At 35.0% G+C, this 13,998-nt stretch overlaps 1 protein-coding gene across 1 annotated transcript in view; it reads left to right on the forward strand.

Annotated features, from left to right (window-relative positions):
• ROCK2 (Rho-associated, coiled-coil containing protein kinase 2) overlaps positions 1–13,998 on the forward strand; it is a 167,997-nt gene that overhangs the window by 126,520 nt on the left and 27,479 nt on the right. Inside the window, exons 10-20 of the mRNA XM_011965282.1 lie at positions 1,436–1,496; positions 1,996–2,007; positions 3,284–3,363; positions 4,151–4,199; positions 4,709–4,844; positions 4,938–5,029; positions 5,268–5,514; positions 5,895–6,001; positions 8,692–8,851; positions 12,179–12,339; positions 12,693–12,877. Coding sequence (XP_011820672.1) covers positions 1,436–1,496; positions 1,996–2,007; positions 3,284–3,363; positions 4,151–4,199; positions 4,709–4,844; positions 4,938–5,029; positions 5,268–5,514; positions 5,895–6,001; positions 8,692–8,851; positions 12,179–12,339; positions 12,693–12,877 — 1,290 coding nt within the window. The remainder of the gene's footprint in view (positions 1–1,435; positions 1,497–1,995; positions 2,008–3,283; positions 3,364–4,150; positions 4,200–4,708; positions 4,845–4,937; positions 5,030–5,267; positions 5,515–5,894; positions 6,002–8,691; positions 8,852–12,178; positions 12,340–12,692; positions 12,878–13,998) is intronic.

A 13,998-nucleotide genomic window follows, 5' to 3' on the forward strand; every position in this document is an offset into this window, starting at 1 on the left:
GCGAGACTCCGTCTCAAAAAAAAAAAAAAGAATGAGTTTTGGGGAAGAATAATCAGCAGATGATTGTTGTGTGCTCTGCTAAGGGGCTTTTGACCGCCTGGCATCGGGAAGCCACTGAATATTTGAGAAACATATTTTTGACAAACTTGTAGTATATCCGTGTGTGTAGTATGTAATGATCAGAATAACCAACCATTGCAATTTGCCCAGGACTGAGGGTTTTCCTAGGATGTGGCATGGCACTTTCATGCCAAAACCAGGAAAAATCCAGGCAAACCAGGATGAGTTGGTCACCCTAAAAACTATTGTCATGCTGACCAAAATGAGGGTATCAGTGCCAGGAAAAACACAAGCATGGTGTAGGCAGTAGGGAAGAACCCAGTTGAGAGAAATTGATAGTAAAATAGAAGTGATGATTTATATATTTAAGACCTGGAGATAAAGACATGTTATCCTTAAAAAGGAGAGAGGTCTTTTTCGAGAAGATGGTGTAGAAGAATTAAATAGTTATAGAAACTGTAACTATTACAGGCGGCTCATGCCTGTAATCCCAGCACTTTGGGAGGCTGAGGTGAGCGGATCACTTGAGGCCAGGAGTTCAAGACCAGCCTGGGCAATACAGCAAGACTCTTTCTCCGCAAAAAATTTAAAAATTAGCCAGGTGTAGTGGCATGCGCCTGTACTCCTAGCTACTTGGGATGCTGAGGCAGGAGGATTACTTGAGCCTAGGAGTTCGAGGCTGCAGGGGGCTATTATTGTACCACTGTATTCCAGCCTGGGTGACAGATTGAAACAAGAAAGAAAAGTGAGATAGTAAGATGAAGAGATGGGAAGTATAGTTTCATTTAGTGAGTCTGGTGCAAACAAAATTAAAGACTAGTTATCCCATAAGAGGGAAAGGCAAGAAAAGTTTAGCGTTTGATTGATTGAGTGAGTGAGATGGAGTCTCACTTCATCGCCCAGGCTGGAGTGCAGTAGTGCGATCTTGGCTTATTGCAACCTCCACCTCCCGGGTTCCAGTGATTATCATGCCTCAGCCTCCCGAGTAGCTGGTACTACAGCTGTCCGCCACCATGCCTGGCTAATTTTTGTATTTTTTTTTATTTTTTTATTTTTTATTTTTAGTAGAGATAAAGTTTCACCATGTTTGTCACACTGGTCTCGAACTCCTGACCTCAGATGATCTGCCCGCCTTGCCCTCCCAAAGTGCTGGGATTACAGGTGTGAACCACAACGCCTGGCCCTAGTATTTTAAGTTATTGGAAATGATACAGATGTCTTGAGGGAAAAATATGGCTTCATTTATAAATAATGTGTTGAAGTGAAAAGAGAGAAATCTGTGTTTGACATTTAAGTCTGAGAATAACTTGAATAAAATAGCACATGGATTAAGATGAAATGTAAAATAATTTATTTTCTCCCCCCTTCCATATAGATTATTAAGTGACTCTCCATCTTGTAGAGAAAATGATTCAATACAATCAAGGAAAAATGAAGTATGTATAAATTTTTACTCCTGTAGTTATTTTAGTTGCATGTTTAAATATTTTAGTAATACCCATGTTTTTAAAAAGCTAATTTGATGCTTCTTTTAAAATCATGAGATGGCGTTCCTTGTGTAATACAGTTTAACATAGCATTGCAATGATTGATTTATGCGAATAGTGTCATTATTCAAGACATGGTGGCTAGTACAAAGATGACTTTTACATGGCTTTAGTCTTAGTTGAGTGCCAAAAGTGATAGAATAAGTTTGTAAACAACTATAATAACATTTAGAAAATTGACTTCTATAATCTATAAATGAATGCAAAGCTAAATCATACATGTATACACACATACACATAAATGATGATGCTAAACATTTTTTCTTCAAACTTATGAAAACTAAAGCATTAGGTTGGATAATTTTGTTATGGTTTGTGTTTTAGGAATTTTACAGAATATAACCAGCATTTAAATATTCTAATGTGTTTTCTGTTTTGTTTTAAATAGGAAAGTCAAGAGGTATGTTGATGTTGTCAGATATATTGAAAAACTGAGAAAAACTCATCACTCTCGCAATGTTTAAATATAGTCATATCCTACCTAGCATTTTGGAGTACTACATTACCCAAGAGAGAAGTTCACAACCTTTTTTCTACCAAGTATCTCTTTTATTATTGTTCTGTGGATCTGTTTAAAATATATATTATGTAATTTTGTTTTTGTTTATCAAGGGCATATAACTGGCAGCAAGAATTTCTGATTAACATGTAATAACTGGTATGCTCAAATTATTGTAATGCAGTAGTAGCCAAAAGCAATTAAACTTGACTAGTTCGTTAGCCTGTATATTTTTATTAAGGGAAAATAGAGTTTTGCTTAAGATAGATGCAGTGTTTAAAACCATGGAGAACCTGATCACTAGAAGGAATATTGGAAAGAACATTGCCATGGGAGTCTAATAGAACTGCATTGATTTTTGGCACTGCCACTTATTAGCTATGCTATCTTGGCCTGGTTATTTACCTTTTTTGAATTTCATTTTCTTTATCAAATAGATACAATGCTACCATCTTTGTAGGATTGTTGTTAATATTAACAAGACAATATTTGTAAAGTACGTGATGTTTTACCAAAGGCACCACAGGAGCTCAAAATGTTAAATCCTTTAAAAAGTAAATAATGTTCCAGAAATGGATTATTTAATAGTTTCGGTAATTTTAGCTTGTTTAAAGACTTACATGGCTAGGAAACACCGCTGAGGAGATGGCTTGTAATTAATTAGCTATCATTTTCGAAAGTTATTGATTACTCCACAGTAATATTACCAGCATTACGTAGGAAGATATAAAAGAAGAGCTTATATTCTTATTTTCCACAGTAATATATTTTTGAGCATATTCAGTTGAATATTTGTTTTAGATGTGTTCATTTTTATCTGACTAGCACAAATAATGACAATATTTTCAAGCAAATAATTCATAGAAAAGCAGCAGAAGATATCAGAGGTGGTATTCTTTATAATGAATTTGAAACTTTCTGTCATAGAACAATTCTGCCAAAGTTAGAGCTTCTTATGCATGGTTACCTAAGTGTGTTCATACATACATGTGTAAAGCAAGAGATGGGAAATTTTTTCCTTTGTCATATATAAGTCACCTTAAGAAGATACAAATACTGTACCATTATATAGGACATTATGTTTAATGGAAGACAAAATAAGTTTATCATTTTCTTTAAGCCTCCCATCTTTAAATATGACCAAAATACGTAATTACAGTTTCTTGTTTTTTGACAGATTCAGAAAAAACTGTATACATTAGAAGAACATCTTAGCAGTGAGATACAAGCCAAAGAGGAACTGGAACAGAAGTGCAAGTATGTTTTGTAGATAATTATTACTTTATAAAATTTAAGTTTAAACATTTACTGAAAAAAGGAGAGCAGCCAAGGTGGGTGGATCACGAGGTCAGTTCAAGACCAGCCTGGCCAAGATGGTGAAATCCCGTCTCTACTAAAAATACAAAAATTAGCTGGGCGTGGTGGCGGGCCCCTGTAATCCCAGCTACTTGGGAGGCCAAGGCAGAGAATTGCTTGAACCCGGGAGGCAGAGGTTGCAGTGAGCCGAGATCATGCCACTGCACTCCAGCCTGGATGACAAAGCGAGACTCCATCTCAAAAAAAAGAGAAGAAAGAAATGGAGAGCTACGGCCTGGCGCAGTGACTAATGCCTGTAATCCCAACACTTTGGGAAGGCAAGGGAGCTACTTGGGAGGCTGAGGCAGGGCAGTCGCTTGAACGTGAGAGGTGGAGGTTGCAGTGAGCTGAGATCGCACCACTGCACTCCAGCTGGGGCGACAGCATGAGACTCTGTCTCAAAATAAAAGAAAGAAATGGAGAGCTCAGGCCGGGCACAGTGGCTCACACCTGTAGTCCCAACACTTTGGGAGGCTGAGGCAGGACAGGCGCTTGAACCTGGGAGGCAGAGATTGTAGTGAGCCGAGATTGCGCCACTGCATTCTAGCCTGGGTGACAGAGCAAGACTTCCTCTCAAAAAAAAAAAAAAAAAGAGCTACCTAGTAATTATATAATTACTTTTAAATTTATAGACTATGTTTTATTGTAAATTAGAAGTTATTTACTGTTTCGTTTTGAAATTCTTTAGATCTGTTAATACTCGCCTAGAAAAAACAGCAAAGGAGCTAGAAGAGGAGGTAATGTTGCCCCACTTTTTTATTAACATTTTCGTTAGTAAACATCTTTGATGTCTGGACTTACCTAAGGAGCTCTCTTAGTACCATAGTAATACATGCCTTGAAACCCACCTTGTAGTATTGGTGGATAGAACTAAATTATAGGGAAATCATGTTATAAATAGGGTTCATTCTGTTATGTGTTTGCAAACTTGAGTTAATTTAGTATGTATAGATATTTCAAGGGAAAAAATGCTATTCATAACATTTTAGGCCAAAGTATTAAATAATAATAGTTCAGTAGTCATGGAAAGTTACATGAAGTTTGAATAGTAAACAAAATATTTATGGTCTTTATGATTTAAGAGTGGTGTGCTAGTTTACAATCATGGAAAGCATTATTACAGTTTTAACAAAAAAGTGATAGCCTTTTTGAGATCTTTTTTATCTGTTTGGAATAACAAGTATTTTTTGTTTTGATTTTATTTTTATACATACTTTTTCGATAATAACTTTAAGCATTATTTCAGATTACCTTAAGGAAAAGTGTGGAATCAGCATTAAGACAGTTAGAAAGAGAAAAGGCGCTTCTTCAGCACAAAAATGCAGAATATCAGAGGAAAGCTGATCATGAAGCAGACAAGAAACGAAATTTGGAAAATGATGGTTTGTATTGTAGAATATTAATTATCAAGAAAAATATTAAGTGTGTGTATGTGTGTTATGTTAAGCTTGCCACTGAAATGCTTTTTATCGTAGTTAACAGCTTAAAAGATCAACTTGAAGATTTGAAAAAAAGAAATCAAAACTCTCAAATATCCACTGAGAAAGTGAATCAACTCCAGAGACAAGTAGGTGGATCTCAATTTGTAGTAAAGATATTGGGTTTTATTTATAACCATGCAGTAACATTAGTTTTAATTTAAGTGTTGCAAAAGGCCTTTACCTCTAATTTTAGAAATCATTTGGAAAATATTTTTAGGTTTTTGTTCATTTTAAATAGTTTCTAATAGGGGAATAGATTGACTTATTTTCATTACATACATTTGTGTTTGTTTGTTTGTTGTTTGGTTTTGAATGGAATAACAGCTGGATGAAACCAATGCTTTACTGCGAACAGAATCTGATACTGCAGCCCGGTTAAGGAAAACCCAGGCAGAAAGTTCAAAACAGATTCAGCAGCTAGAATCTAACAATAGAGATCTACAAGATAAAAACTGCCTGCTGGAGACTGCCAAGTTAAAACTTGAAAAGGAATTTATCAATCTTCAGTCAGCACTAGAATCTGAAAGGAGGGATCGAACCCATGGATCAGAGATAATTAATGATTTACAAGGTATTGAAGTCGTGGTTGCACTTGAATTAATTCTGATGATTCTTATTTTTAAAATAACTTTAGATGATGGATAGTGTGCTGGAGTAGGACATTTCTGAGTATACTACTCTTATGTAAAGTTAGAATATTAGAAATACATTGACACAAAATTTTATGAACAAAAGATTTAATTTCAAATAGTATGATTTTAAGTATTAAACTGGTTCAGGTAGTAGATTGGATTCCATTTGAATTAACTGTAAAGCACAACACCAACAAGTATAAAACTCCTGCTCGCAAATAACAGCTCCAAAATAGAAGGTGGCTTGCAAACTTTTTATTCTTAATTGAATGTATATACTTTGTGTGTTTAATGTTTTTAAAAACGTTGAAATTTTTAGGTAGAATATCTGGCCTAGAAGAAGATTTAAAGAACGGCAAAATCTTAATAGCGAAAGTAGAACTGGAGAAGAGACAACTGCAGGAGAGATTTACTGATTTGGAAAAGGTAAAACATGATTTGTATTTTTGCATAAGAAAATTGACTGTAGACTTTCAGGCTAGAAAAGTTATTCTAAACTAAGGGAAGTCACTAACTGTAGTATTTCCACATGCTCATGGATTCCTTTCCATTTGGACTTGATATGTAGATAAGAGATGTATCTGCAGGCTTACCATAACGCTATACAAGCAGCCCTCAGCATGCTGGCTGCTCACAAAGGAAGGGGACCTATCCTGGAGTGTAGATAATGAGGATCTCTGTAGGAACTCAAGGAAAACTCAAATTTTAACTCATAACATGCCTTAAAAATGATATATATAAAGTCACCGTGACTTTTGGCATTTAAAAGTTTTTCCTTTAAAATACTCTTAAGAAAGGGATGATTTCTAGAGTCTATGCAGTTAGCGTTTTATTTTCATTCACTTATTTATTTACTCAACTAAATACTCAGTGTGTTATATGTGGTAGAAATATCAGGATGCAGTTCTTGCCTTGAATAATGTCACAGTTGAATAGGTAAGTTTGAAAGTAATAATAAAGCACAAAGATAATTCTAATGCAGTATGAGAAACAGAATGATAAGACTTATGGACAGGGCATATGTATTGGGCGTATGGGATGCATCCCTAACCTGACAGCAGGAAAGGTTGATAAGGGCAGAGGCACAGTCCAAGTTAGGAAGAACAGCATGAGCAAAGACATAGAGGATGGAAAATAAGAAAGGCATTGTTTGTTTATTTACATAAAAGCTGTTCAGTATTTCTGGAGTATAGAGTGGGGGGTCAGCAAACTTTAATTGTTTAAAGTCAAGATAGTAAATATTTTAGCTTTTGTGGGTTATATGGTCTCTTGCAACTGTTCAGCCCTGCTGTGATTCATAAAGGAATGGCTGTGGCTATGTTCCAGTGAAGCTTAAAAAAGAAAAAGACATCAGGTTAGATTGGCCTGAAGATCACAATGTGGTTGTTATGTAAGGACATGAGGAATTCAGTGGTCAGAGTGAGGCTACAGAGCTCCGCATGAGGTAGGTCGTGCAAGATAGCAAATACTCTATTAAGAAATTTTGAATATAGTAATGGGCTAGCCACTTAGGGGCTTTAAATTGGATGATCTTATTAGAGGTACATTAAAGATAGATCACTGTGTACTGTGTGGAGAAAAGATTTGAGGAGAACAAGACTAGAGGCAGAGAGACCAGTCAGTAGACTTTTTCAGTAATGCAGATAAGGAATAATGGGAGACTTCGTGTAGCCATTAAAAGGTTGGAAAAATTGAAAGACTCAGAAATATTTGGAAGAGGAATATTTGGCAGCACTTAGTAGTTGATTAGATATGGCACATGAATAGCAGTCAAAGATGAGTCTCAGATTTGTAGGTTGTGACCAGGTATATAGTGATGCTATTAATAAAGAATAAAGGAAAAATGGCTCATTTAGAAGAGACAGTGATAAACCCACTTTAGTCCTCTTAAGTTTGAGGGTACCTATGGGAAAGCCAAATTAGAATGTCTGCACTGCAGTAGGCTATAGTAGTAGAAGTTAGAAATATTTGAGTCATTGGTATGTTAGTAGCTGAAATCATGTGAGTGAAATAGCCCATCTGGGAAGAGACTGTGTAAAGTAGTGATTTTTTTTTTTTTTTTTTTTAGAAGAAGAGGCAAAATAATTTTCAGAGGGTAAGATTGGACCCATGCGCGGTGGCTCACGCCTGTAATCCACCACACCCAGCTAATTTTTTTTTTTTTTTTATTTTTTTTTTTTTTTTTTTTTTAGGACAGAGTAGATAACTCTGTTGGTGGATTATGTGGTTTGAGAAATCATTTTTTGTATGAAAGGTTTTATTTGGAAAAAACCCTTTATCATATTCATGATATGAACTATAGAAATAAAAGAATTAGAAAACCTTTGGGGAATATATAGAAAATAGGGGTAGCATTGAGGCTTAGATCACCAACATTTAAGGGACAACTGGGAAAGCCTCAGAAGCAACAGGAAGGATGCAAGCAGAATGGAGAGAACCAACTAAGTACAAGGTCGGCAATGCCAAGGGATGGTTTTAAGGGTGGCAGTGAGTTCAGATGAGATAAGATTGAAAAAGGTCTTTAGAATTTGATATTGAGAATGGCATTGGTCTTTTTGTTGAGATTAAGTGATCTTGATACAGATCTTGGAACAGCAGAGTGGTGGCGTAGACTGTTGGGTGCAGTGGGAAGTAGAGAAGTAGAGTATATAGATTACTATTCTAAGAGGTTTGAGTGAAGATGGGAGGGAAAATACTGAACATTTGTATTAAGCCTGTTAAAAAATGATTTAAGGTTGAGCACCGTGGCCCACACCTATAATCTCAGCACTGTGGGAGGCTGAGTCGGGAGGATCACTTGAGCCCAGGAGTTCAAGATCAGTGTAGGATAGGCAGTGTTTAGTGAGACCTTGTCTCTACATTAAAAAATAAAATAAAATAGCCACGAGTGGTGACAAACGTCTATAGTCCCAGCTACTTTGGAGGCTGAGGTAGGAGGATCGATTGAGCCTGGGGAGGTTGCACTTGCAATGAGCCATCATCAAACCACTGCCCTTCAGCCTGGGTAATAGAGCAAGACTCTGTCTCAAAAAAAAAAAAAAAAAAAAATTAGAAAGCTTTTGAAGTTGTGAGCTAGTCTCTTTTTTGTTGATGGCTGCATTTTGAATATTTAACAGGAAAAAAGCAACATGGAAATAGATATGACATACCAACTAAAAGTTATACAGCAGAGCCTAGAACAAGAAGAAGCTGAACATAAGGCCACAAAGGCACGACTAGCAGATAAAAATAAGATCTATGAGTCCATCGAAGAAGCCAAATCAGAAGCCATGAAAGGTATGCATTTTTAAAGAGGGTTTTCCAGCAGCATCTTCCTAAGAATTGATTCTGTGTTCAGCTTTTTGGTTTTGAAACATATTTGTTTATATTCCGTTGTCAAATATTGGGAATTGGAGGGGAAAAAGCTATTAGGGAAGCTTTACATAGATATTATATTATTTTTCCTTTGTATCATTACAGTAATCATTTCTAAGATAGTAAGACCCAAACACAAAATTACATGATCAAAAATAATATTTTAGATCAGAGATTTTTAGATAAGAGATAAATTAATATTTCTCAATATTATATACCTGGCAATATCTGTACCACTCTGTATATCAGTAGTAAGAAGGTATGTCTGAACTTCACATGCTGTATACCTGTTACTATTGATACAGGTAATTCTTACAAGAGTTTTGTATTATAAAATTCTTGCCAGTTTATGCAAGGTAAGGATTTAAAAATAATAGCTGGTCTAACTAGAATATAAGTTCACTGAGTATTTTGATCTCTAATGTGATGAAGATACTAGTCAGATTTGGTCAAAGCCATATAATACTAATAGATAACAAAGTTAACCTTCCCATAAACTAGCCTTTATCCTGGAATTGTCTTAGGATAATTTTTTCTTTTCCAAACTGACTGTTTATAATGACTCTGAAATTCCAAAGAAAATCAGTACTTTAAGCTATTCTTGTGAAAGGCTTAAAACTCTTGAACAGAAATTTATTTTCATACTGAAGCATAACATTTATGAGTAAATCACTTAGAAAAAAATAGCCTTTTTATTATTGCATGTAATTAAAATGGTAGATTTTCTTAGTAAAAATCAGTGTAGTTTAAGGCACTAAATCAGGATGATAAGAAAGAAATGAGTACTTTATTTAGAAAAATCTAATTGTAAGGGAGAAAGTTTCCTTGTCTGTGGCCTAGAAGACAGAGTTTAATTATTTTCATTGAGGTATAATTTACATGCAATAATAAAATGTAAACATTTTTTATGTTTTGTGATATGCTCACATAACTGCTGCTCAAAACAAGATAAAGAATATATCAGGCTAGGCATGGTGGCTCACATCTGTAATCCTAGCACTTTGGGAGGCCAGGATGGGAGGATCTCTTGAGCCCAGGAGTTCGAGACCAGCCTGGCTAGCATAGCAAGACCCTATCTCTACAAGAAATAGAAAAATTAGCTGGATGTAGTCGCGTGCGCTTATAGTCCCAGCTACTTGGGGGACTGATGTGGGAACATTGCTTGAGCCCAGGAGTTCAAGGCTGCAGTGAGCCATGATTGCATCACTGCACTCCAGCCTCAGTAACAGAGCAAGACCCCATCTCAAAAAAAAAAAAAAAAAAAGAGTAGTTTCATTATTGCAGTAATGCCTCTTTCTATTCTACATTATGCCTACGTTATGGTGATTTTTTTTTTTAATGAGGACATTTGTTTAGTGGTTATTCTCTGAACTGATAAAAACGAACCAATTCAGTATTAACTACCATTTTTTTAAACTGTTAAAACGCTAATGTAAGATACATGATGACTTCCATATTTTACACATGAGTACACAAAACTGTTAAATATTATAAATGGTATTCAAATGTGAGGCTAAAGTCTTTAGTCCTCCTGTTGCATGTCATTGGCTCCTTGGATTAAGAACATGGCTTACCGAATAATTACTGGCTATGTGACCTTGTCTAGTTATTTAAACTTTCTGTGCCTTGTTTCCTGTAAAGGGAAAATTATAGTATTGTTACCTTGTTGTGAAAATCAAGTGCAGTAAACCATGTAAAGTGTTTAGAAATGCTAACTACATGGGGAATGTTTCATTTTTCTGCACTTTTGAAGACCATTCATTAAACACTAAATATTCATAGGTTTGTTATCTAATATAACTTTATAATAGATGATAATTAGATGTTGAGCATTAGTTATGAAAAAGCAGAAGAGCCTTAATTGAATGCGAACTGAAGTACTAACCAGTATATCAAGATAATACTCTAACTGTGATGACTTACATTTAACACTGAAATCACTTGGCACTTTGCCTTCTGATAAGTAAAATAGATTAAAAGTTTATTGTAAGTAATTTAGAAAATACAGGAAAGTATAAAAAGAAAAAAGCAAAGATTACTCATAATCCTATGAGTAGGATACTATTTTGTAAATTTTCTCTGTTTTCTATACCATTTTGCTTTTTAAAAGAGCAAAGAAACATTGTGAGCGTTTCCTTAGGTCATTAAAAATTCTGCGTAAATAATAAGCACTTACCAAGTGCTTGCCATATGCCAGGCAGCATTTAAGTGGTACACATGTATTAAATCTTCACAACCTCCCTAGGAAGGTAGGTGCTGTTATCCCTATTCTAGAGATAAGGAAACAGTGGTGCAGAGAGGTGAATCACTTGCCCAGTCCAACAGCGTTAGACCCAGGGTTTAAGCTCAGAAAATTTGGTTCCAGAGTCCTGCCCTTTACCACCTCCGTAAAACATAATTTTCAACATCTGCGTGATAATGTGTTAATATGGAAAGTCCTATGGAGATCATGGAATCTACCTGAATTGTTTTAAGGTAAATATAGTAACACTGAGACACACAGAATAGCAGTAAAATACAAGAAACCTTTATTTAAAGATGTAAGCATCTTGTAGAATATAAATAAAGGCAGAACTATCTTACTTCCATTAGAATAGATGTAATGTTGCAGAGTGTGATACATTTTTATGCTCTGTGAATGAAACTCCTAATTTTCAAGTATGAAATTCTTGACATTTCAAATATATTGAGAGTAGTAGTGAAAATATTAAATTGAAAATTAAGGCCAGGCGCAGTGGTTCACGCCTGTAATTCCAACACTTTGGGTGGCGAGGTGGGTGGATTGCATGACGTCAGGAGTTTGAGACCAGCCTGGCCAACATGGGGAAACCCTGTCTCTACTAAAAATACAAAACTTAGCCAGGTGTGGTGGTGCATGCCTGTAAACCCGAGTTATGTTTGGAGATTGAGGCACGAGAATTGCTTGAATCCAGGAGGTTATGAAGAACTGAGTTTGTGTCACTGCACTCCGGCCTGGGCAACAGAGTGAGACTCTGTCTCAAAAAAAAAAAAAAGAGAAAAGAAAAAAAGAAAATTAATAGAGTATAAGACAGCATCATTTATTATAATTTTCGTTAGTATGGTGTCATATATTTAATGTGCTTTTATTTTTAAATTTATTAAAATATTAAATTGAAAATCAATACAAATATAAGGCAGCATCATTGTAATTTTTATTAGCACTGTCATATATTTGAAATGCTTCTTTTATATGTAAATTTATGATTATGTCCATTTTTATTATACTAGAAATGGAGAAGAAGCTCTTGGAGGAAAGAACTTTAAAACAGAAAGTGGAGAACCTATTGCTAGAAGCTGAGAAAAGATGTTCTATATTAGACTGTGACCTCAAACAGTCACAGCAGAAAATAAATGAGCTCCTTAAACAGAAAGATGTGCTGAATGAGGATGTAAGTATTAAGTGTACTAATGAATTAATAAGTTTATTCACAAAGGTCTAGTGATGGTTTCATAATTTTAAAGTTTTTCTTATAATAGTCTACAACTTGTTGGTTTAACTAAATTTTGATGCTGTACTAAAGGAATCATAATTTCAACATTTTTAAAGTTATATTTACCTGATTTATTTTAAAAATGCAATTATAATATTATTAGAAAGACAAAAAAAATTTTAGTATGAAATGAATTAGCTACCTAAAGGTAAAAAAATCTGTTTTACATCACCATATTTTATACCAACTTCATTGATTAAAAAAAATAGAAATAATTTACTTATATACCAAGTACACAATTTATTTCTTAGGTTAGGAACCTGACGTTAAAAATAGAGCAAGAAACTCAGAAGCGCTGCCTTACACAAAATGACCTGAAGATGCAAACACAACAGGTTAACACACTGAAAATGTCAGAAAAGCAGTTAAAGCAAGAAAATAACCATCTCATGGAAATGAAAATGAACTTGGAAAAACAAAATGCTGAACTTCGAAAGTAAGTTAATTGATTGAGATGTTTTAATATGCAGAATTATCCGTGTATATGTTAATTTTGGTGTATCTGTGGATTTTCTTTTGAGCATTTTACTTTCTTGACCACGTTTTCTCTTTCTTTCTGTATAAGTAATGTGTTGAGTGTCACTGTTGTTCTTCAAGATTATATTTGTTTCCCCAACAGTTTTTACCACTGCTGCCTAATTACAATGTGATGATAGAGGAAGTGTTAGTGATGAGGCAGAAGAAAATACCTGGGATTTTCACACCATGCTTTTAGATTCCTCCTCAGGGCTCTTTCTCAAGCTTATTGTCCGTGTGCCTGTTGTTTGTTTCCTTAGTTTCTTAGACTTGGAAATGTTTGACTGTTAAATAAACAGCATGTAAATTTTTAATTGTGTCGTAGGATATACTCTAGTGCTCTACTTGATTTACTTATAAAGTGGAAAACATATTGTTAAAATACTAAAAATATTATAGGCACGGTGGTGCACATCTGTAGTCCCAGCTACTTGGGTGGCTGAGGCAGGAGAATCACTTGAGGTGAAGTGAGATTGCGCTGTGATCATGCCTGTGAATAGCCACTACATGCCATCCTGGGCAGCATAACAGGAACTCAACTCTAAAAAACATAAATTTAAATATATAGTAGATATACTATTAAAATTTGTCCCATTTATTCTGTTAGTAGGTGAACTACTTCTTCCTAATCATGACCAGAGGTCACATTGGATCCTAGTTGTTTGATGAAAGACAGTGTGATAGAGTGGAAAGAACAAAGGCTTTGGATCTAGACAGAGTTGTGAATATTGGTTCTGTTACTTACCACCTAACCAACACTGGGCAAATGATTTAATTTCTCTAAGCCTTTTATCACACTTGTGAAAGGGAGCAGTAATCGCTTCCTTGTTAGGGATCTTCTAAAGGAAAGCAATGGTTTATTTAAAGCATGCATCATATGAGAAGTGTTAGGGACTATTACTGCTAGATCTATTACTGTTACAACTACTACAGCTACTACTAATTTATCCTCATTGTAATTGTCTGCCTTATGCATACCTGGTGATAGGTCAGTAAGATTGATACTGTCTAAGAAAGGATGCTCAAAATATTCAAGTAGAC

The sequence above is a fragment of the Mandrillus leucophaeus genome, unplaced genomic scaffold (assembly GCF_000951045.1).
Source record: "Mandrillus leucophaeus isolate KB7577 unplaced genomic scaffold, Mleu.le_1.0 Scaffold72, whole genome shotgun sequence".
Classification (NCBI taxonomy): domain Eukaryota; kingdom Metazoa; phylum Chordata; class Mammalia; order Primates; family Cercopithecidae; genus Mandrillus; species Mandrillus leucophaeus.